Source organism: Macrosteles quadrilineatus, unplaced genomic scaffold (genome assembly GCF_028750875.1).
Source record: "Macrosteles quadrilineatus isolate MER2022 unplaced genomic scaffold, UCM_ALF_1.0 Scaffold_9__3_contigs__length_116548681, whole genome shotgun sequence".
Lineage (NCBI taxonomy): Eukaryota > Metazoa > Arthropoda > Insecta > Hemiptera > Cicadellidae > Macrosteles > Macrosteles quadrilineatus.
In genome coordinates this window covers 10,771,755-10,797,634 of record NW_026542602.1, presented here as the reverse complement: position 1 = coordinate 10,797,634, position 25,880 = coordinate 10,771,755, and the positions used below count along the sequence as shown (strand labels likewise).

The following is a 25,880-nucleotide window of genomic DNA, read 5'->3' as shown; positions in this document are numbered from 1 at the left end:
CTATCGATATTGGACGTAATGTATCGTCAACAAATTCTCAAATAACATGTCAAAAGCAAGCCTACTAAGAGGAGCAATGGCTTTCCAAATTTTTAGAGGCAGTTAATTCTACGAGTCGTAATACGACGTGAATGGGGTTTTCAGAAATAAAGCACAAAGGAAGGGAGAAATACTAAACAGTTTCGTAGATTTATTCAATGTGCCTACTTAGCATTTTCGTTTTATCACCTTACTTCCCTGTATTTCACATTGATTTTTATACAAATTAATTGTATTAAATTTATAAACGAGTGCCAAATCTTCACAAATATGATAGTCTATATGACAAAGACTGTTTTCAATAATTTACCTGTTCTGGCAATCATACGTTGACGTTGTCTATGAAATATTTCTATACAACATGTATTCAATTTAGCTTTCAGGATTTATTTACTAGCAATAAAAATAGAACCTAGAACGTTGGTTAATCTTTCTGAAAGCAAGGCATATCGTATTTTACGCATTAAAACCCTCAACAAAGGTAAAGTCGAATTTAGGTTAAGCCATATGTAAATATTCTTACCTCAAGTGACTCCCCTAATTTGTTTTACAAAGAGGGTTACTAAAGGAATCAAGTTTCCTTCAACAAATTTGAAAACCAATTTTTGTTAAGTTAGTTAGGATTCAATTGCTATGATTCATAAAAATATATAAAAACAAATGGTTGACTTTTTTATCTTTTCTTAGTTAATAAGGTGTCTGAATAAAATATAACATTTTGTACTAGGTCCCATCAACTAACCCTTTTACTAGGTTACTTTTACTTTTACTTGGGTACTTTTAGTAGGTTGTGGGTATTCCCATAAACTTACTTTTATATGTATTATTAATACTTACTACGTGTATTACATACTACGAGGTGTGATTGTAATTTCTTAGCAGTGAATTTGCCAAAAATAATTTAATTTTCAGTAAAGCCTTTTTGTGTTTTAATTCCCCCTTAAACGCATAACTATTTTTGGATCTTTAGGTTGTATCTATTGATTAAACTACATACATCGTGTAAAAATAAATATTTTAAAACGTTGAATTGTGTAAAATATGAAATTTATAAACAAGAGATAAGCTTTTCCAGTTCTAAGAACAGAATAAAATAAATTAGTGTCGGTTATACTGGCAAATGACCATCCACCTTCTTTACTCACCTAATGTTGTTTGCCCAAGGCTAATTTTTTATACTTATCAAATGTATTCATTCATTGCTTTTAAAATATATAAACTTGTACAATACTTTAAAGGTGACTGAATAATTGCGTTTTTCGCCTAACGTTGACATTTTTCTTTTCGTTAGCACGTTTAGTAAGTTCCCTGAGTTTTATTAACTCCTGAACAATTAAGTTTCTTTTTCTTTCATATACTATGCATGTCAAAGAACAACTTTTATTATTGCTGATTAATTGATTCCATCTTATAACATTTGTATTTCCGACAAGTTTGTGTTTTTATATTTTAAAGATTTAATATTGTACATTTTGCGTGGATGAAAACCTTTTGTTTCTCACTTGAAATATCATTTTTAGGACTCTACGTACAATTTTAGTTTTTAACTGTATACAAAACCTCTGAAAGTAGGAAATAGAGATATTAAGGGAATATTGTAAACGCTCGACGCAAAGTGAAAAGTTCGGTGTTTGAAATAAGTTGCATAACAGTTTGTTATTCCCTCCACACCTTTGTGCTTCATTTCTAAAGGTGTTTCTTATGTTATCTCCAGCTTATTTTAATTTCCTCGTAGAATTTATAGCTATTAAGTTCAGGATTTCTTTTCTATAAATTAATTAGGAAATAAGCATATTTACCATTTGAGTCTCTAGTCAAGTTCAGGTTAATCATGCAGCTGTTGATCTATCTACATATTTTTTTTTAAATTCACCTTCATTTGAAACCTCAACAGCTCGGGGGCGACCATGGATTATGTCCAATATTATCAAGTTTATGGATTTTTAATACACAACAAACTGTCATTTCTGTCTAGATAAACTTTGATAATCCAGTAATAACAGCCTTTACTGTTGTATACTGTTACATTATGGACTTGTACTCAACGAACTAGACTAGTAGTATAGTTCGTTGCTTGTACTACAATGAACAACATATTAAATTACTACCTTCAGGCAAATATTTAGCTAAATAAAACAACTTAAAACAATTATGTAAATACTGTGCATTTGTACGCTCTATGTCAGGGCTAGAGATATACACCCTGGCTCTAAGTGTAGTCCGGTTTTCATAGTTGGCCTATCATTCGATCATAATCAAAATTAACTATCGACATGTAACCTATAATTGATTGTTATTTATCTAAAACAACCAATAGAACATTTTGCTAATTTAATTAGTTGTTTATTAATATTTAGGTACTTATAGTCACTAATTAATTGAGGTGTGTCTAAAATAATTGACTCTTGATACAACATCAGTATCGATATTAATAGGCACTAAATATTACGTGCATATACCTTCATTAGTTGCTCTCAAAAGAGGAATCATACTTAATTGAAGTGGAAAGCACTTTGTTATAAATGATTTCTAATTGAAAATACTAATCAATACAATTATTGACAACCAAGAAGGTCTGCAGTTTTATATTAAATTTTATAGATATTATAAACGTCGAGGATAAATACCAATTAGCTTGTTATTATTTCTAGCACTTAAGGCCAAGCCTACTGTGCTATACCATAGATAAAACATACTCCCTTAGGAACTATGATTTATCTATGGTCATACTTTATTAAACTTGTTATTTTATTTAGTCGACTTTTTTACGAAACACATTAGATTCCTACGTATTTTTTGCGCATTTTGAAAATATATTGATCGGGACTAAATTCTATCACTTATACAAATCGTGGAATTGTTTGCATATCAAGGATTGCAATAGAGATGTTTATTTAATGATGTATTATTTGTAGGCGTATATTATTCAGGCATAGTAAGGTGTGGGGAATTTGCATGAGAAAAGATTAAATCAGATGAAAATGTATATACAGCTTTAACTACGAAATTCTTTATTTAAAGATTGGAGTAGGACATCCTCTAAAAAATAACAGAAGGTGTGGCACTCTATATATACATGCCCAAGAAAAAGGAAGGCTGCATTCCCAAAAAATTGGAAACAAGTAAAAACGTACTGTTAGTTCAACGAAAATTATTTAAATGGCTAAAATTACTGGATCTAGGGGTTTTTGCACTATTTATTACGAAATTAAATAATATCTTAAAACTTCATATTCATTGAAACACCAAGGTTCGAATAAACTCATTAATTTGTGTGCAACTCTTTTCTAAACTTGTTTTAACAGCAACAGAAAAATACAACAATCGAGGTTTAGATCAATTATCATTGATCAATAAATACTAATTTAGTGCAAAAATTTTACGAATATAATAAAAAGCGTCGATGTAAGGAAAATAGATCGTGTCAAACCAAACACAAATGGAGTGTGAGAGGTAAATTACTAGGTATTGTAATCCGCCCGGGGCTCTTGGAAATGTTACAAGTACTTTGTATTCCACTAGAGATGTTTTATTAGGTAAAAACTACGGATGTTTTATTCATACAGCATAAGCTAAAATGTAATGCAAAAAGATTTGGACTAAAACAAATTTTTGTATAATATGGTATTATGGTGGTAAATAAAAAACAACTGAGCACCCTAAAATTTAAATTTTTTTCTCGAAGTGGCATGTTTTGGAACTTGTCCATTTTCAAACTTAAAAAATAGCAAATACTACACTTTGTTTATATTATTGGTTTTGTGTAAATGGACTAGGATTCGAAACATGTCCCTCCAAGGAAAAATATACAATAAATTCAAGGTGCTCAGTTATTTTTAATTTACTTCTTTCCTAGTATGAACCCCTATTTAGTAAAAATTTAAACGTGATACAGGGATTTTTTTTAAATTCACATGGTGGCTTAACATTGTTTTACGTAAGCAGTTTGCTCAAGCAAATAATTTAAAGTGAAATTTGACAAGTGTATACGGCAAACCATATTTGATACTTTTCATGTTCCCTCTACAGCAAAATATATTTTTATTTTTTTATTTTTATGTATTTATCGTAAATGAGATGCAGCGATGAATATTTTTAACATACTGAAGCTATCCCTTAAATTAAAATATATCTATGATAATGGAAATTTCATGGATTTTAGATTTTATTGAGTTAAATGTTAGCACATTAACCGTTAGTACCAAAATACATGCTCTGAAAAATAAATACATCGATGGCCAAAAAGACGAGTTGATTTATTTACCTCTAAAACGAATATTAATATTAAATATTGCGCTACCGTACTTTAGAGACACATATTGCAGCAGTGTCGGCTACGAAATGGAAGTTTACCATAATCATTATTTACATATTTTTACCAAATAAACAGAACATCTTCTGTAGTTTTGCTTTCAGTAAAAAAAAAACTAGTCTATTTTACTTCAGGCGTAGAAAGTATATATTTACAACCTATATACTTACTTTTGGTGTAACCAAATGCGAAAAGTAATTAAATTAAAGATCTCATACTATCAACATTAATTTTCCAGTATGGATTTAAATTAGGAAAGTTAAAAAAATTATATACAATCCGAGCAAAATAGGTCCAGAAGATATACATTTTACAAATCTAAAATAGAATAGGTTTTTTACTAACATGGAGATAGTAAATGATCGTTGACAGAAAAAAGAGTTTAGCTCAATACATTAAAACTAATCATGTAATATATTCACACAATAAAGCATTTCTTTATTATTGAATAAAGAAACATTTTTAGCTCTAAATAAACGTTAGTGAAGCCTAATTTTGTAATGCAATTAACTTGTATAAAGATGAAAAAAATTAAATTGTTAAAAATAGAAGTTGTCAAACTAATCATCAAGAATTTCCATTTTATAATCATGATTATCCAATGCAGGTGTGTGATAATACAATTAAAAAACTATTTCCAATTAACTGATTAACAGATAATTAACTACGCTAATGTGTTTTTCAGCGATACATTATTTCGATTAACACAAAGTTATAATGTAAACTGTTATCAGCTTTTATAAAATAGGAGTTAAAATGAAATCCCGTATGACGTTTTGTTATTAGTTCCATTCTTTTCCTTTGTTTATAAAAATGTGTCTTTGGCTGAAATTTTTTTTTTTTTCAAAACTTTATGTGAGAACAAGTGCGATTATTGTGCATAACTATAGGATCAAATATAAAATGCAATTTTGAATTTGTGAAACCCGAAACGCACATTGTTAATTGTGTAGACTTTATTCTGATGATATTAAATGTATTTAAAACACTTTTAGTATCAATTATAAGTTCTTTGTACAATTTAGAGATAATGGGCAATTTTTAAAAGGCAAAACACCATAAACCTTGCAACTTGTAAACAATCGGGTAAATAAATCAAGGCAACTAATGCTTGGTTTACTTACTATCAGCAACGAGTTGATAATTAATTTTACATATATCAAAAAAGAGTTCTATCTCAAATACATTTTCAAAATACTTACATAATAGTATGTAATCAAAACATTGGGGTCAAAATACATAAATTAATTATTTTAAAATGTCTCATGTTCATTTACCAGCAATTTGAAAACTAGTATACTTTTATACCATTGTGACAAATCTGTTCACTTAAGGTACAGTTACAAACAAAATAATCTCAATTCATTAGATTCATACATTCGATTTGTTATTAGATATCATTTCATTTAAGGTAAACTTATAATAGTTTATCTAACTATTATAAGTTTAGTTTGGACATAGGGCTTTAGGTGAGTTTTCAAAAGAGGTAAAGCTACGAAAACCCCAAAACAGCTAAATTAATCCTGATATATTTTAACATCATAAAACCAATGATGAATTTACATCTAATATATACCAATACGTTGCATGCTAACAAGCACTTAAAAAGTAATAGGAAAATTCTTAAACCGCATAATTGTGCATTGTAGAACAATAGTGTTCTTGGTTGGTAAAATGTTTGCTGAAAAGGGCTCGCTGAATGCCCACCCGGTCTAAATTGCAAACATAATGGCTCATTTATGTGGCTCTAATGTGCGTTTAATATCAGAGGCTAACATAATTGTCTGTGGTGAGACTACTATGTATAATGAAACTAGTAATATAGATAAAATCAGTCTGGATGTATCAGTTTTAGGATGTAAAGGCTGTTGAAGTGTAAATCTCTAGTCTTTTATAAGTATACAAGTAAAATTTTACAATAGTCAACAATATAGCGTAATCTGTTTTTTTTTCACAATACATATTCTATACACGTAGTTATAGAATAGAAATCACTTAATCAATTATATATAATCAGGTAATCAATTGTATAACTCAAAAATAAAAACAAACTTATGTAATCGTTAGACGTATACTTCCATGGAGAGATAACAAGGTAAAGTGTGCTTTAGCATTGTAATTTAGTCCCAAAGGATCTTTTGTCTTTTATCATTCATTTTTGTACTCCTGAATAGTGATTTACGATTATACTATGAACCGTAGGAAATCAGGAATTTTTTTTTCATCATATGCCAGTACACTATTCGGTCTTAATACTTTTTAGGAAATGTTTATACCCACACTAAAAACATGTTTAGCTGTTGTGTACGAAAAAGGTTCCATCCATTTAAACAGACGTGTTTAAAAGGGGTGAAGCAAGACAGGCTGGGTAAGTGGATAAATAAGTTAGAGACATCTGGGAAACAAACTTGGGAAGTGTCTAGAACAGCTACGGTGCCAGACTTTCCTATAAGAGTTATTATGTGGTGTAACCATTATCATCACTAATATTACTCTTAAATGTTTGAATACAAGTGCTACTAACTAAAATAATTCCAATTAAAAAGTATTTGTCTTGTTTTCAATTAACATTTACCATTTACCATTTTATGATTTAGCTTGGATCCAAAATATCTTTGTAAGAATTAATTGATACTTTCTTGAAAAACATTTACTACGTGTTACCTACAAACTAAAAGCTAGTTTTAAACATAAGAAATATAATATTAAAGTCAGTAAATTATATGGTCATGTAGTTTGATATAGCCATTCCTATACGAAGAGTAAACTGAACGCTTGCAAAAGTGAAACAACGTGTTTGTAATTAGATATACACAATGAAAATTGATATTAACTTTTTACTTTAAATTCCTAATCTTGGGTTGTCGTTTTAGTGTTAAAATTAAGTTTATTTCAGTACAACATAAATTACACCTAAGATTGTAAATAGTTTATATAGTAGTGCCAGAGCTGGATGAGCAGGGTGGAAGAATGGGTACTAATATAAATAGTAAAATAATATAATATATAAATACTATATAAGTAATATATAAATACTAAATACTAAATAAATTCTGATACCGCACACACAAACTATTTAGACGCTTCCGAATGATTTAAGAATTAACGACAGCTCTAGTCGACCGTATGGGGCTTATGACACATTCAATAGTATATTCGTGTACCTTTTGTACTTGTGGTGTTAAAAAACATTGTCTTGGTAGCCGAGTCATTAATGCTCGCCTTCCATCCTGATGTTCGCTAGTTCAAGATCGTTCCTAGACACAGATACCATTTTGTCATTTGATCATTGATTAATTTTTCCAACACAAGGTCAACCAGACCATCAGAATGTGAGAGGTCCAAGAATTATACCTTTCAGTGAAATTCTGTAGAAATGCCAAGAACGTGAATAAACAAAGAATGAATTTGAAATTTTGCGGGGAAAAGGTTTAGATCATTACGTTTGCTCAGCATATTGTTATTTCACAGATGGTGGCCACCAACGAGGGGGCGGCGGGGGCGGGGCCGGACATGGAGTCAGGGACTGTCCTCAGCAAGGTCCGCCAGACACTGTCCACTGGTCTCATGAATGCTCAACACCAAGGTGAGGGAGTCAGTACTCTTGTCTAGATAATGCTCGACAGCCAAAGTTAGTAGTCTGTACACTAGTCTAAAGAATACTCGACAACCAAAGTTAGTAGTTAAAGCACTGGTGGTTTTAAATAGACCAAATGTTAAGAGGTACAGATACACTTAGAGGCTTTTGCAATCCACATTGCTTGTTTGACTTTTAACCTGTGCTTTGGTATACAGCTACTTGTAAAAGGGGGTTTTTAAACTTTGACATCAAAGCAGCTGTGGTATGCTGTTTGACGTATTTTCATTCGATTTGAAAATATTCCCAGACTTCGTAAAAAAGCTCATCAAATCATGAAAATTTAATCTCTAGGTAGGAGCTTTTTGAATAAGTATTTCCTCAGTATTTAATAGGCGAACGGTTTCCTCGAATAGAGAAGAGATGGATGAAAAATAGGTTAATTTGGCAAATAGATGGCTCAGTTGTTTGCTACGTACTGTGATGTCAAAGCAGTTGTAGGTTCATGTTCAGACGCTTCCTTCATATTTGTATCGTACCGGTACGTTACTCGCCCGGCAAGCTTTACCGTACTCGCACGAAAATATGTCGTGTTCGCACGGTAAAACACCACTTACCGGGCTAGTAATGTAATAGACTATTACGGTAGAGTGGTAAAAGGCAATATTAAGGCCAATGGTGATAATATTCCAGGAAAGATATATGTATTGCAAGGCGTACAGATTCGATGGATTACAGTCTGACAGTAGAGTTCAGCGTTTAATGCAAACTCCTCATTTATAAATCCCAACATTCGTTTCTGCCCATTCATCTTTTTGTGCGTGATTCTCCGTTCTCTCCTACTGAATTTCCATATTGTATGAAGACTGCAATTAAATAACCAAAGTCAACCAATTCATCACGAACCATTGTAACAGGTCACGAATCTTACTTGCTCTTAAAATTTACAGGCTGCAAAATTAATCTAAACGCCAACATTTTAGATTTTCAACAAATCAATAGTTTTGAGAAATAGTAAAATTATTAATTTATCAGTGACACAACATATGAATGTGAATATTGTATCCAGGAAATAGCCTTTAAATAATTCATTTGTGTTGACTGTTGGTATAGTAAAATGTTGGTTATTTTCATATATTACACACGGCACTATATTGGACATTGTGCATTGAAAACACAGTAACAGTTTCAAATTTATTTCAAAATTCTGTTTTACAAATGTATTCCTGTACATTAAAATGTCAATGAGACTAGAGTACGATGTAACAGGTTTATTTATGTCAGTCAGTTGATGTATTATTCGTACAATCGAACCGAAGTGTTATCACCTTTTCCACGTTGAGTTGAATAATTTATCATCAAGGATATTCCAATTTCAATTTGCCTTTAATATTGCAACAAAGATTTTAATAACAAAAGTGAAAAAATAAATACATTTTTGCACGTAATATAACTTAAATTAAATGTTATTCAGTTTCAACCAAATGGTAAAATAATAATACATTTACTACTAACCACATACTGTAACTAAGTTTATAAAAAATCGTAGATAAGATATATTCTTTTTACTTTACGCTTTCTAACGAAATGAAATCAATCAAACCCTTAGAAAAGAGTATTTATGTGTTTAGTTGAAGTGTGGTTTATTAGAAAACTGAAGTTTAACTTGAGTCAGAAAACTCTACAGTCCTATGATTCTGAGGTATATGGTCAGTTTGTCACACGCCTCACGCCTGGACCCTATAAATTCTTTAGTTACTTTTAATACACCATTTAGAGGATCATACTACAAGTAACACATCTATTTCACGTGAATGCCACTATAGTTCACACATGCAAGAGGACAACCTGTTGCCTGGTTTTATTCACACATTAATTCTGGACGGATTGCCTCAACGGTTGAGCTATTTACTTCAGCCTCACTTGGTTTATATATTTAAAAGCAGTGGACAATGTATATGGGGTTGTATAATTAACTGTCTGTAGTTTAGTTATGTTTTGTTTGATTTAAATGAGAATTACATTTCTATGGCTGTAGGATTTGTGTTGTTGAATTAATATTTCACTTGGAATTTCCTTCAAAATCTGTATATTTTTTTAAATTCATCAACTTTAGGGGGATAAAGATAGTTTTAATGTATTATTTTATGATATTAAATAGAAGTCGATATCATATATTTTAACCTTGACATAATAAATATATCATCGATTATGCCCATTATATGAGGTGCAGGTGCAATTAATTGAAGAATCAGTTGTCACGTTATTTTGTAAGTTAGTGAGTGACAATCCTGTGAATTTTGTAAATATAAAGTAACGATCACGCTCCTATGTTTTTTTTTATCAACCCCATATACTTTATTCTATTTCTTATCACTAGTTTGTCATATCATACTTAACCGAAATAAATTCATATTTTGCTGACAATAACCTTTTTGCTGTTTCGTCATGGCTTATGGCCTGTAACTCATGCATTCATTTTAGACTAGCAGAGTACCCGTCCTTCGTACGGGGTTGGCATATAAGTATCAAATGCTTATAGCAGTTATGAGTGAGGACATGGTTTAAGAAATTTCGGTTCTTTTTGAAGTTCGTTCGCTACGCTCACTCACCTTTAGGTTGAAGCTCGTTCGCTGCGCTCACTTTCCTTCAGAATAGCTCGTTCGCTACGCTCACTTGCCTTCGGGTTAGCTCGTTCGCTACGCTCACTCGCCTCCAGGTTGAAGTTCGTTCGCTACGCTCACTCACCTTTTGCTGTTGTCATAAATGTAAAAGAAATAATAGTGCTAGTGCTGAACCCTGTTGGTAATCCTTGTAACTTTTAATGCTATTGAACATCATAGAACAGAACCAACTTGTTTAATTGAAACAGCTGTTAAGATTCATTAATTCCATTTCTCTTAAGGTTAACATGGGAAACTCCAGAGCCACTGGGGCGGAGCCCCGAAGGATTTTTTTGGGATAAAAATATGCCTATATGTTAATCGGGAATGTGAGCTATCATCATGCCAAATTTCAGCCCGATCCGACCAGTAGATTTTGAGATTAGCTCATACAAACACACACACAGACACCACCTCTTCTTTATAATAGTATAGATTAGGCTGCAAACAAAATCAAAGCAATCCATAGTGCTCATCGCTACAACATACCTGTATTCTATATTGAATACGTAGGCATAAATTATTTTATTTAGGAGTAGATTAATATTGTTTTATTTTGCATTGTTTGTCCTGATTTAGCTCAACATGACTCTCGCTCGCTGACCCTTGTAACTAGTTTTCGTAGGTAAACATTGTGGACACAATCCAATCACTGAACCATTCAGTTATCATAGTCCCGAACATTACACTTAACCGTAATCTGTGTTGTTTTACCGATTGTTTAATGATTTTTGCCATTTCAGGTTTTATCGTTGATTTTCGCAAACATTAGATCAGTTTTAGTATGAATTTACTCCGCTATCTTACAATCAAAACGTAGGATAGTATTAAACATTTTTGAAAAGTCTTTATACAACTCAATATCTAACTAAGTTGCTTCACTTATAATTTTGTAGTTGACTGCACTTGTAACTCTAATTAACGTATCCTTAATGATTGGAGAAATCAACTGGCCTTAACAACATGGCCATGAGTAACTCTCAAAACTTGTTTAAGCTACGCTAATAAAGCCTTCACATTTTATAAACTCTCAGAGACAAAGCTTCGAGTTCTAAGAGCACCTATTTATATGTTAAGCGCTCGACTTATCGGGCCTACATCTACTTGGCTTTCAACAGTTAATTTTGCATTACAACACACGTTGCATAACAATGCGATACAGTTTATTTTTCAATTCGCAAATAAGTAATAAAACTGCTGATTCACACGTTTCTTTCCCTACTTTTTAAGCACGTTGCTTTGGTAGTCTTAGGATTCATGCGAAACATTCAACCACAGAAAATAGAGTTTTGATTTAACTATTTTCCCTTATATCTCACCGGAGATTGAAGAGTATAAGATAAAGGAGCCTTATACATATTTCAATTCTCTTTGACATAGTCCAGGAAAATCTTTGTTTAGCTGACTCAAGAAATCTTTCGTTCTAAAATTACAATGAATTTTACTTTATCTTTGCCATTTTGGTATCCAGTATTGGATTTTTTTGTTATGATTATACAAATCAAGTGCCTTATGTACAGTGGTAGGTGAACACAATTTTCATTGTATGGTGTATATATGAAACTAAGGAATGAAATAATGATTGGCTGCAAAAAAATCATTTCCATACATTTTTATATTTTGGAGCACAAAATATCGATATATTTACAATACCTAAAAACTACGGATGTTTGATTTCTAGAGATAAAACCATTGACTATTGAATATAAAACTATGGAATTGGAATTGGTATTTATTTTGGAATTGGAATAGGCTTATTACATAAAAGCTTACATTCGATTTACAAGCGTTTGTATTTATGTAAGGTAAGCCTATAACAAATGAGTTATAAACCTGTAACAAATCTGCAATTAATTTTGTACTTGCTTGAAAACCGAAACATTAATGTAAAATGGTTTTGTATCGTGACTAAATTGAGCAGAGCCAATAAATTCATATAGATCTTAAAATTATTAAGTTTACTTAGGATTGAATTTAACAAAATTAATACAATTAAATAATAGACCAGCAAGATCATTCAAACAAGTTTTTAACGCTTGCTTATCTTTAACTATGACTTTAATTCTCTTGGGAAAGTGTTTTCGTGTAAAAAATCTCAACGCCTGCGCAACAATCCATCAAGAGTCGGCTCCGTCTCTGTCAATCGAACTTTTTTAACTGAGTCTGAACAGAAAAGTTTCTTTGTAGTAGGAAAAGAATAAAGGAATTCGGTTGAAAAACTAGTGAACAATGAGCAGTATAACTGATTCAACTATATTTCTCAGTTTCGTCAAGCTTCCAAAGTTAGATATTTAACGAAACATCAATTTTATTAGTATCAATGTTGGAAACAATGACGGTAAAAATGTCTTCACTGTAGGACAACATGAATAAAACATTGACTCTTTAATAATTCATGGTTTGCGTTAAGAATTCATAAATTGGGTTTTTGGTCGTTTTACACATTTTGTTGACTCAGACTTTCATTGATAATTTAATTATTCAACATCTCACCTATAAAATATCTTTTTGAATTTTTTTCACATAATTGGTCTTTAACTCAGTATATAGGACTATAAAATATATGGTACAAATAATGTTTACATTTTGATCAACAGTGATCAAGGAAATTGATATTACTGTGAGAAGATAAATGTGCATGTTAGTTATAGGAAGTAATAGGATGCATAAGAAAATCAAGTTATCGAAAAATGATTATGAACATAACTAGACAGCCCACATTCGTTATTAGAGTATTAGGGTATTAGAGTTATTTATAATGAGTACCAAAACAGCTTTTAAGCCCTAACAGACGAATAATAAGACTTGTATTTGGTAATTGTATTTGGTATTTAATTATTCTCAAAATACCCTTGTAATAGTAACAGCGCATTTCATGTCAGTATTTGTAAAACCTCATTCGTGGATCTCCTTAAAAAAAACGTTATACAAACAATTCAATTATTAAGAGCATGTTGAAGTTTGAGAAGGTAAGATTTAGGAGGCTAAATTCGATAATGAATTTGTTTGAACATTGGGTAAACAGTTTTTACATTGTGCAGTTTGCAAGTTGTTAGTAGTAGCTAGGGGGAAAATTAAAATCGAGAGAAATATGTGTATGATTAGGGACAGCTGTGTCCAGTTTTGAACCATCTAAAGCACCACACTTTTTTCCGGATCGAACCAGCGACCCTTTGATTACCAGGCCAGCAGCATTATAACCACTAAGCTGTCCAACCGCATAACAGCTACAACAGAGTTACGGATTAACACCGAAATAATAATAAAGATATAATTTCGGAAACATTATAAGAATTTGTAAGTTTTATTTAAAATAAATTATTAAGAAAATTAATAAGAAAGCAGGCTTACCTTTTAATAACTCCATAGAGCCACATAAAATGCGTCACAAAAGTAGGCATTTTTATGGTCACTTACCACTTTTTCAACCACTGGAGACTGATTTTTTCTCCAGTGATTGAAGAAATTTTTTTACTTTTGTGATCTATTTTATGTGTCTGTACGGGCTTATTAAAAGGTTAGCCTGCTTTCCTGTCAATTTCCTCTAAAATTTCTGGCAAATCCCTATTTATCAGATTATTTAATAGAAAATCACTTCTCAAATTCGGACACCAAGTATGTGAATTTGTTACGATTCATACCCAATTTGTGTTTCATTAAGAAACCATTTTTTCCAAAACAGCTTGAATCCTAAATGAATATCATTTGAATATGATTATTTAATTATAGCATCTATTCCTGAAGTACTGTCAAATGGAACCATTAAATGTATTAATTATTTCGAAATCTTTGTGAAACACAAATTTTCCATTATTTAAATCAAACTTTCAAAAACTAAGTATATTTAGCCAACCTAAGACTGGAAAGTATTATATTAAAAGGCATTACTTTCCTATTAGGAAAGGAAAACAGAACGGAAAAGCTATTTATATGTAAAACAGGTTGTGATAACTTTTAAGAGGGACATGAAAGCCACTTGATTAACTATAAACTTCCTCCCTCTCTGCTTCTTTTTCTATATTTTTCGATCGTTACCGATTAGTAAGGTTATAATTTCTTAATGTTTTTGATAAATTATTAGAAAGGTGTTTTGGAACCGAAGTGGGGGGTTTATACATGTCACAACATAAGACTGCTATACGAAAGATTTTACGTTACAATTTTACTTCCATTCTATTTCTACAGCAACCATGTCTGTAATTAACTTTATGTAATGTGTTGCTCGAATATATTGACAAAATTTTACGTCAAGAACAGTTTACTTTCAAGGGAAGTTATCAAATGCCTGTATAGGATAAGATAATCGTAAATGTCGTCCAGTATATTTGTGGTCCTGTTTCTAGGAAACCAGATAAAGTTTTTTATTAGTAAAATTGTAGAGGATTGTAAATAAGAGTATTTTAATACAACTCTACATTGTTTTAAGTCATTAAATACCAATTTGCAGTTTGTTAAGTTTGAACTAATTGCTGATTTTTATTTTATATTTTTTTCTTATATATTGAGAAATATTTTAGTTGAAGAGATTATACGATGTAAACCACAGAAAAGGCCATCAAAGTGTGTTGGAACGAAATATACATGGCAAGCTGGGAATTTGTGTACACTTTACAAACCGAGTTAAAGACTTGTCACCGTGTTTTCTTATATGAAAGAAACTATCGAACTAAATATCCCCCACCTACGTTTCTTGGAGTTTTCTTCTTAACATACTGGTTAAAAAGGTTTTTAATATTTTATAACCTTAGTTTTATTGGTGTTTGTAACTACATTTATCAATTAATTTCTTTAAGCCCCAAAAGTCGTAAAATAGACTTTTATAAAATATTTGTTTGCAATAAATCTAATGAACATATACATATACATATATATGAACATATATGTACATATGGATTTTAAAACCCCTTCAACTTTTATAACTTCTGAACTGCCTGGACGTCTATTTAACAGTGTATTAAAGTATGTTTAACCTACTGTATACGTGTATAGTTTTCTAGGTAGTCAAATGGTTATAGAGCTCGCCTTCAAATCTTGAGGTTGCTGGTTCGGTTTCAAGCGAAGTTGATTCTCCACACAGGTGCCTTGGCTATAAGTTACATATGTACAGAGGTCAACCTGGGTTTGGACCATTTCCATTGGCCATTTTTCCATTACCACACAAAACATAATAAATGCCAATGGCATCTATGGACAAACACAAAGAGTTTAAAACATTGCTTTTCCCGATATGTACTAGGTACGAACGTGAATACATCCAGAACTTAATAGACAAGTTCGCAAGGAACTAACTGTGCTGGTCAAACATTGTAACAGCAAACAATACGCTAGTATGTCAACGGTAACTTCAGTGATATGCAAACTGTAGACAACTTGGATGCATGTATTTCATATTGATTACGGTCCCATACAGTAACTGCTTCGTGCAATTTGTACTGTATGGGGAATGTTGGCACTTAAGGAAGACTTGTGGGCCTTTCAGTGTAACTGTTTTATTTCAAGTTTGGAACATATTTAAACATTTAGAGTTATTTTGTTCATCATTATGGATGCTAATTTTTAGCTAAGCCTCATTAAAATGTAAAAAAATAAGATGCTAAAAAATTATATTGAAAAAACAATTCGTGTAACTTTAGTATTTTATTTGTGTATTATTTATACTATATTGCTATTTTCAATTACTTAACCATTCGGTGGAATTTTGTTCCGCCACTTTTTAAACGTTATATTTTGTATCAACACTTCACAAAAAGCTTTTAATTTTATAATTCATCGTAAAGCTTCATGCCATAGCCCTTCTTATTTGTAATCCAAAACATTGTAAGTTCCTCAACGTAAAGTTGTTTTATTCCATAAGTTGTTTTATTCCATTTGAATAATAAGTAAGGGGTAATGAAGGATTATTGTTCCTTTATCATAATTTGGAAAATAAGTTGACCAATGTCGTGTTATCTCTGGTAAGCATCCCACGTCTTATATTGTTGTCAAATCCATAATGTTTGTGTGCGGTTTGTCCAGATCAATGCAGTGCCAGGCACAACTCCTATAACATGTGGCCTTCTTACTTCAAATTCAACTCACCCTAATACTTATTTGGAATCATGCAAATAGTTTTAGATATAAATAATATTATCCATGGCATTGAGCTCAAGCAGTTATAACAGAACTACTGATATTTAGTCTTTGAATCTATTGCCAAAGTTGTAAGTTGATAGTGTTTAATTTTTTATTATTTTAAAATACTGAATTACTAATTTATTTTGTATTTGTATTGAAGCTTAAGAGGCTCTTTAAAGACATGTCTAGTGTATAAAGACAATGATTTTATATGTTGTAACAGGATATCGATCGAAACTATTTATATACAGGGTGTCCCGGAACTCTCTACCAATATTTTAGGGCATTGTTCCTGGGTAAGAAACATATCTAAATATCATATTTAAATTGTCCGGAAGTCCTTATTTACTCAGATAGCCGCCATTTTGTTTTTTTCACTTATTAATTTTTTTCTGAAGATTGGTTAAACATACGAAGTTGAAACTTTGCACAAACATTTATGACAACTAGACAAAGCTACAAAAAAATTATGACGATTTTTCAAATTCATAAAACAAAATGGCGGCTGTTTAAAATTTTGTTTTTTAAATTACTCGAAAACCGTTGATTTTACAAAAGTTTTACAAGAATAACTTTTTTAAGGCAATTTTATTACAAATCGATCGACACCTTAATCTTTAAGATCGGACGAGTATTAACTGAGAGTATTAATTGTTATTGTTTATTCTTTAAAATCATCTGATACAGATTACATTACGTAACCTTATACAGATCTCAATAGTTAAGGTAAAAATAGGACACTTAATACATTTACCATCTAGTAAAAAAACTAAATGTTGTTGTTAGGGAAAACCAGCTGTCTTATATTGTTGTGACAATTTAGTAAGGATCAGATGATTTTTAAGAATAAACAATAACAATTAAAAGCCAGTAAAGAAATTATTAATTATTAAAAAAATTTATAACTCAGCTGTTTCTTGTCTGATCTTTGTGATCTAGGTGTAATTTGATTTGGCATAAAATTACCCAAATTTTGTTATGCGTGTATTTTTTTTGTAACTCTAGTGGTTTTCATGTAATTTGAGGTCAAAGATTTTAGATGGCCGCTATTTTGAAACGGCTATAGTCAACGAAATGAAATTTCGCATGTTTGTGTAACATGTTAAAATACACAAGTGTGTCAAATTTAAAGTTTGTACCTCGATTCAAACTCGACTTATAAAGTTATTTATAAAAAACACATACAGACAGACAGACAGAAAACGAGGCTCCGGCGACCCATGTTTATAATGTAAAATATTCATGTATTAACCCAAGGAATAATCCTGTGAATTTTTTCGAGAGAGTTCACAAACACCCTGTATAATATTATATGAAGCGGATCGGTTGCAAAGAGTTAAGGTTTTTCTGCTTCTGATGTCTGCTCTAGGAAGTTCATCGCAGCTGTTGCCGAGTTTCATTTCTACTTTTCATACAAAAACTGCTTGATTGTTTTATAAGCCTACCACTCGGTCTTTCACCATTATGATGAATGACTTTGCTTCTTCTAACACCCACCAAGTTGGTTACTCAATGCTTAAAATACAGGTTACGATAGTGCCAATAATGATCTTTATATTGTACTATATAAGTGAACTAGACAATATAAATAAATATTTTTGAGTCAATTTATTTTTAGTGAATACTCTTGATAAGGTCAAGAATTTAGTGAGTAATTTAATACAAGTGTATAGCAGAGGTATAACTACTAGGAAAATAAATTCATTAAAAAAATCAAGACGTAAAGGATTTAGCATAATTTTTAAGTAGATATTATACAATCTAAAATAAAAATAAAACTTTAAGTCGGTTTTTTTTTTAATTGGCATTGACTGTGGAGTCCCTAGGGTGATTACATGATTACATCCTTACCAAACAAAACTACTTGCTACACATGTTTAAAAAAATAACTAAATAATTGGCCCGGACCAAAGACAGTCACTGTGTGTCCCACCCCACTGTTTCAACAACACAGGGGCCATTAGAACATTTAGTCAGGTGACATGTAACAGTTTGTCAAGTTGTATAACATTGATTGATGTCTGCACCTTCAGACTCGTCGGAGTAGACTAACGACGGGGTTTGTGTTAGTTCAGTAGGGCATAACTGACGTGCGGTTACTAATTAAGTTGTACCAAGGATTAAACACATTTTCTATACAGTTACTCACCTTATGGTTTAAAGACAATTTCACCGCCAGTGTTTATAGACAGATTTTAATGTAGCCTATTTGTTCCACGGTATTTTACCAAACGATTAAATACATTTCGACAAAACGGGACTTTTTATAAACTTGAAATTCGCATTGAAATAGAATTTAGCATTTAAAATGACGGAAAGTGTATAATTAAGTATTCAAAGGTGATGTGTATATAGTTAATTAGAACGAAGGGACACAATAAATAGCTTTTATGAGTTTTCCTAGTGTGTAATTGTTGGTAATGGTCATATGTTTGTTTTAACATATGTTCTTTATTTAGATTCATGTTTGCTTAGTTTTATTAGAGGTGTGATAAATTTAGTTTGAATTGTGTTTCTTGGATGTAGTAGAGTTATAAAGGTTATGTCAGATGTAGAATTGAAATAGTCCAATTTTAAGCGGAGCTGAAGCTAATTCCTTGCAAAGGGGTGTTCCTGTGTTTGAATAAAGCTTTATGAATCATTTTAACGTGATTTACTCAAAAGATTCTTGAATATTTTTACTGTCAACTCTGCTTGACCGTTCGCTTATTGATGGTACGGAGGGAATAACACCATTATGAAATTCCAACTTTGGGTGAAATCGTGAAAACTTTGAGCCATGATGGGTGTTCCACTATCTGTAGCCACCTTTTCTGGTATTCCATACCTTGCAAACAATTCTTTGCAAAATATTATCAGGCTTTCACTTGTACATTTTACTATATCTTTTCACTTCTAAACATTACGTCTGATGCATCTGCTCCTTGAATAGAGAAATGAATTAATTTAATTGATTTCTGTCGTAATGAAGCTGGAATCACAACTTGTTCTCCTTTGAGAACGAACCCATCCACTACACTTAGTTCATCACGAAATTGCCAATATTGTTTCGGATCTTTGGGCAACTTGCTTCGTTATAGGCCTTCAAGACCTGTTGATCAACTTAAAGCCACACGATCGACATAAATATTCTACTAGAGTTTAAATAATCCTAGAATCATATTACCAACCTCATTGTATGCCGCCTTTGGATCTTGAATAACGCCATTCCAATATCAATTACATCAACCATCTACGAGACGGAGCTTATAAATCTGAAGGTAAATAAGTCAAAGTACACTGTATGGTAAATGTGTACTTTGCCTAGGCAATAACTCAGCTGTAGTCATATTGCGTAATAACCTTTGTAGGCTCCAGTGTGTTGAAGATTCTTGCGTGGAAATAAACTACATATCAGCCTTACTATCACATATCATATGAGTGCAATCTAATAAAGCTTATAGTAGATTTATTTATCAAATATTTTTTGCTCCCATTCTACTACTATATATTTCACTGTTTTTTTTTTTTTTTTTTTTTTTTTTTTTTTTTTTTTTGTAGCAGGTAATGACATGTGAGACTACCCTTCAACCAATAGATTCCGGTGTATCAAGATGCTTACATATTCAACAACAATAATCATAGTATTGACATTTGTGTAATTCCAAGCGAGGTCGTTATCGGGCTCAGATGTTGCATTCCGCTTAAATAGGTAGAATTCTTAAAATGTATTCTTTGCCTTTGTCTTAAAGTAAAAGAATAGAATGGACAAATTATTGCAATTAGGTAATTTTTATTACAAAAACATTTAGAGGGGTGTTTGAGGGTGTTGAGGGGTGTTGTTAGAGGGTGTTTGGTCAAAAATTTGATGTCTTATTTTTTGTTATTGTTCAATTGTACTAAAAATTAGAGATACAAGTATATAAGAAAAAATTATTTATTTTGAATATTAAGCAAAATATGGAGCTTGAAAGTAGTAAATTTTTAATCTTTGGTACCAGTTCACAGGGAGAATGGGTAATGCGATTCTCACCAAAATTTGCATTCAGGTGTGGAAAAATAAGATAATAATCACTAGCTATTTAAAATTAAAAAATAAAATAAAAAATTTATTTTTTATTTTTTATAAATTTTTTAAAAAATTAAAAAAATTTTAAAAAAAATTTAAAAATAGCTCTTTGTTTTTGGGAAAAATGTATCTGTATGTTGGAATAAAAAAAAATGTGATATGTTAACTCGTTTGGGCTGTGAATTCGTACCTTTGATGCCTTGCGCTGTCGGAGCACTACTCGTTGAGAGTGTGTACACTAACACCGGGGCTTTAGAATACAACGATAAACGTATTCTTTCAATGTTAAAGGATGTTAATAATTACGTGATGTTAAAGTATTCTAAAGCCCCGGTGTTAGTGTACAAACTCTCAACGAGTAGTGCTCCGACAGCGCAAGGCATCAAAGGTACGAATTCACAGCCCAAACGAGTTAACATATCAAATTTTTTTTTATTCCAACATACAGATACATTTTTCCCAAAAACAAAGAGCTATTTTTAAATTTTTAAAAAATTTTTTTTAATTTTTTAAAAAATTTATAAAAAATAAAAAATAAATTTTTTATTTTATTTTTTAATTTTAAAAAGCTAGTGATTATTATCTTATTTTTCCACACCTGAATGCAAATTTTGGTGAGAATCGCATTACCCATTCTCCCTGTGAACTGGTACCAAAGATTAAAAATTTACTACTTTTAAGCTCCATATCTCGCTTAATATTCAAAATAAAACATTTTTTCTTATATATTTGTATCTCTAATTTTTAGTACAACTAAACAATAACAAAAAATCAGACATGAAATTTTGCGACCAAACACCCTTAAAATACGAGAGATGTGGCCATCAGACAAATTATAGTGTTTTAAGAGAGATGTTTCAAAGCGACCTGTAATTTTAACAGTAACTACTAGCCATACCATGTCATGGTATTCCCTTGGCAACCTCGTTGTTATTAACAGGTCATATGAATCAAACAGTATAAACTGTGCTGCAAACTACATTTATAAAGGCCAACCTTCTGTCCCATTTAAACTGCACTAACCCAATTCCCCAAGTCAAATTGACTATTCAACTTGTCTTTATTAGCAAAAACAACCATCAACTAGGAATAACCTACTTCTTCGAGTGTCAAACTGACACATTGTTGTATCTTTAGTAAAATCACCTTTTAATAAGGTATAGGCCTATACTTACCTTATTGAACGAGCAGATGTAGTATATCAGCCAGGTGTGTATTATCATAGCTCAAAGGAGGCTTTAATTTTATTTAACAAAAAATCATAAATAAACTAGCACATAGCTTATGGTTCGTTAAAACTACACGATTTTAATTATAGACAATTTTGAATCCTGAATTCTTTCTTAATGTTTTTTGAAAATGTTTATTTGAGATCAAAAGCGTGGCATATTAGCTACATTCCTTGCAATTCGTATTGATTGTTTTATGGTTTAACAAAGATCTTGAAAATTTTTAAATTTTTAAATTTTGTATTGAGACGCAATCAAAGGTAATAGAAATAGGTTATTGAGGTTTTAGTAAAATTATTTATCGTAACGTCGTATAACGTAACGACATTCAGAAACGAAACAACCAAGTCAATTTAAACTTTGTGAATTTCAAATCTTATGTAGCAACCAAAAACACTGTAAAATAAACTGTATGAGTAAAAAGTTCAAATACTTACTACATAAATGAATTAATATAACCCAAATATTGTGTAAGTAGCCTTAAAAGTTGTATAACTATTCATAAAAGTAATCTTAGGGGATTTAAGTAGCTTATGTGCACATCACAATCTAAATTCAAAGCTTTGCAAGATTTTCGTATTAAATTTACAACAAGTAAATGAATAGTAATTTTACCCACTATTTCTGGAATCATTCGTAATTATTTGTAAGACGGAACTTTTCAGTTTTTTAATAGGAAGTAAGATGTTTTTCAATTTTTTAATACGTTTTTAAAGTAGAATTGTATAGTATACAAAATCAAAATAATGAAAAATACATTTTTACGTAACGATTGATTTAAAACTGAAGAGTGTGCGAAATTTCTATGGGTTAGGTGGTGCCGAGTAAGGTACAAAAGGACAGTTAGTTGGGTAAAGTATTTGAGTAGAGCTGGGACCCCATTTGTGTGTGACCACTTTATGCATCCCTTGGTCGTGTTATATCACCCAGCCCACCTGGGTCGACCTTCCGTTCACCCCGACCCTCAACCAGTAACTCAACAATGTGAAGAAAAAACTATAAAGTATGCTTCCACCTTTTAGGACAGTAATAGCTAAAAGCATACACTATCAAATTAGTTTAACTCATAATCAAAATTAAGTAAACTTCCATTATGTGAATTTTAGTTTGTTCGAAAAATTAAGATGTGTATTAAGCTATTTCAACCTCAGTGCGATGGCTACTAAATCTGGATTGATAGTGGTAAACATATGAGGTGAGGTGAAGCTCAGTAAAAATCTTATCTCTATAAAATAAATTAGCCTATTATTATTTAATCTAAACCTCAATCTAGACTGTTACAGATTAGTGTTTTTAATCGGTAAATGTCCTTGCATTAATATGTCATCTGAATTCGTAACTTAAAAGGTCGTAACAAAGGATGTCCTTAAAGTGAACGATATCGCAGTAAATGCTTTGATGGCAACAACAATGATGTTTCTGCTGTCAGTTCCTTGTGCACACTTCTGGGACTGATTGTCTCCAATAACGATTTTCTTCGATCGCTCTCATTTTGCAAATTTATACGCTCTTAATATTAGGATATTTATTTTGTTTTGAATATAAAAAATCGGTAGTATAACTGTGCATAAATACAACCAATCAAAACACTGTCTTAATTTTTTTTTTACCTAAGATATGAAATGGAAGTAATATAATATATGCAATTTTGTATTTTTACATAAAGAATTTTATTTTTGTACTGTTCAAATATGTCTTTATGACACTTGGTATGTATGCTAAAGTAAATCTCGATCTGGTTATCGAAGCGATTTTGTAAAACTTTATCCTTACGCTTCATTTTTACCCATAATACAATTTCCCAGAGATTCGCCGTTTACTTTCAGGACACTCTGTAACACAAAATTATACTTTGATTGTGCTGGCCGATATCAAAACTTACTTTCTTCTTTACTACCTGTTTCTGGCCAACAGTAAACTATCTAGTCATACACTGCCAATAATTAAATTATTAATAAAAATAACTAATTCTGCCATTATTAATTAACCATATTAAAATAACCAGGTCCTAAATTATTAATGGCAAAATAGAATAGTGAAATGAAAGAGTTTTTATTTCAACGTTCAATTTGTAATAAAATTGATGGCTGCGATATCAAAAGCAGAACGGCCGCCCCAGCCTCAGGCAGTTCCCAGAAATTAATATAAATGATGGAGCTGTCTCTAACTGGAAGTATTGAACTCTAGAGTTCTTAATAGCACATTAAACGCTGTATTGCAATGTTTTAGATTTGTTTAACAATATTCATTTGTCTTCGAATATTCATCAGCGTTGCTATATACAGCATAAGACACTTCATCCAACGAAACTGCAACTTTCTATCCTAATTGACCTTTTATAGTTGACTAAAACTGCATCATTTTTCTTCGCTGAACGATACAATTATCTCTACATTTTCCATCTTAAAAGTAGTAACGATTTTTTATGGAACGTGATACATTAAAATAAAGAAGTCTATTTCCACAGATTACTCGTTGCTGAAATTCTGTATAGAATACGGACAATATTTGAGGCAAAATGAAAATAACAAATTATTAATCTTGCTTGTAACTTGGTTTGCATCAACGTGCATTATAAATCAGAAAACATCATTTTGCACAGCCAGGATTGCTCGGGTTTGTATGCTTTGTCGTTCATTAGTGATGGTTGACGTTTGTTTTGGAACGCAAATATTTGGCATCTCGCTAAAATGGCGATTGGTGTTTATTCCAATCATGGAGATTTTTTGTATTTCTGTGTGACATGATATTTTAAAATCTACTATCCTTACCCATGCTACTGCCACAGTTGCTTGTTGAAAAACGTATTAAAAATTTATCCATGTAACTCCTACAGAAAATCTCAGTTTACTAAATATATTTAAAAAAAACCCCCTATTTGACTTAAAGTCTAATAGAGCAGTTACGAACTAGCTTAGGCTGAAAGCTATATTTTATGAAGGGGTTTCGTGTATTTTTTTTAAGCAACAATTTTGGTTTGTTTTTATATTTATGGCTTGTTAATGGCACGTTTCAAGCAAAGCAAAGGGTACATACAACAGTTTACTGTAGGTACTATTAAATATTCGTAGTATTTGCACTGGGACGCCCACCCACGATATCGCTGTTATGACTTTGACTCCGACTGCGACCCCAACTCACCAAGCTACTTCGCTGTTAGTCTTATGTTGCCTTTCATGTAGGCATTTCAGGAAATAGTTCACACGAGCCTAATTTAATCACCTCATGATATTTTTTTTGTCTTTAGGCCTAAATGTTTTGGATATTTTCTAATGTTGATTAAATCAGTTTCATAAGCGTGTATTTTATGGTCAAGATGAGTGAGAATTGTTGAATGAGTGAGATGACAGATGTGTTAATAACTAAGTTGAGAGACAGGACGATTTTCTCTTTAAAAAAAAAAGGCTAGCCCCAGTTTTAATCCATCGAAAACTACATAGTTTTCTGATAGTTGAATTAGTGTTCTTCTAATCACTAGGCGTGAAGTATCTACTCAGTTCTGACTACGTTTAACTGTTTGTCTAAGCTCTGAGCTTTATTCTGACATAGTATGTCTTTTTTCTAGTAACGAGGATGACCCCCACAACCCGCCAACCAGAAGCCTCCACACCCCCTGACTCTGCTACCCCTACCAAGCCCGAGGAACCCGCCATACCTAAACCGTGAGTACCATATAATTGAAAAATGCTATACAATCAGTTGCATATGTTCATAAATATACTCTTAAATAGATACAAATTAATCTATACTATTATAAAGAAGAGGTGGTATCTGTTTGTCTGTCAGTGTGTTTGTTTGAGATAAACTCAAAAACTACTAAACCGACTGGGTATTCAGTGTAGAAGTAAAAAAAAACTAAAAAAGGGGTCTTTCCCCCCCCCCTCTCCCGCTAAAGCAG

General features: G+C 31.5%; 1 protein-coding gene across 2 annotated transcripts in view; it reads left to right on the top strand.

Moving 5' to 3' along the window:
• The window catches only part of LOC129002575 (regulating synaptic membrane exocytosis protein 1-like), a 276,072-nt gene that overhangs the window by 188,787 nt on the left and 61,405 nt on the right, over window positions 1–25,880 (top strand). For both annotated transcript variants that reach the window (XM_054430490.1, XM_054430491.1), the window contains exons 3-4: window positions 7,823–7,937; window positions 25,548–25,644. In XM_054430490.1, coding sequence (XP_054286465.1) covers window positions 7,823–7,937; window positions 25,548–25,644 — 212 coding nt within the window. The remainder of the gene's footprint in view (window positions 1–7,822; window positions 7,938–25,547; window positions 25,645–25,880) is intronic.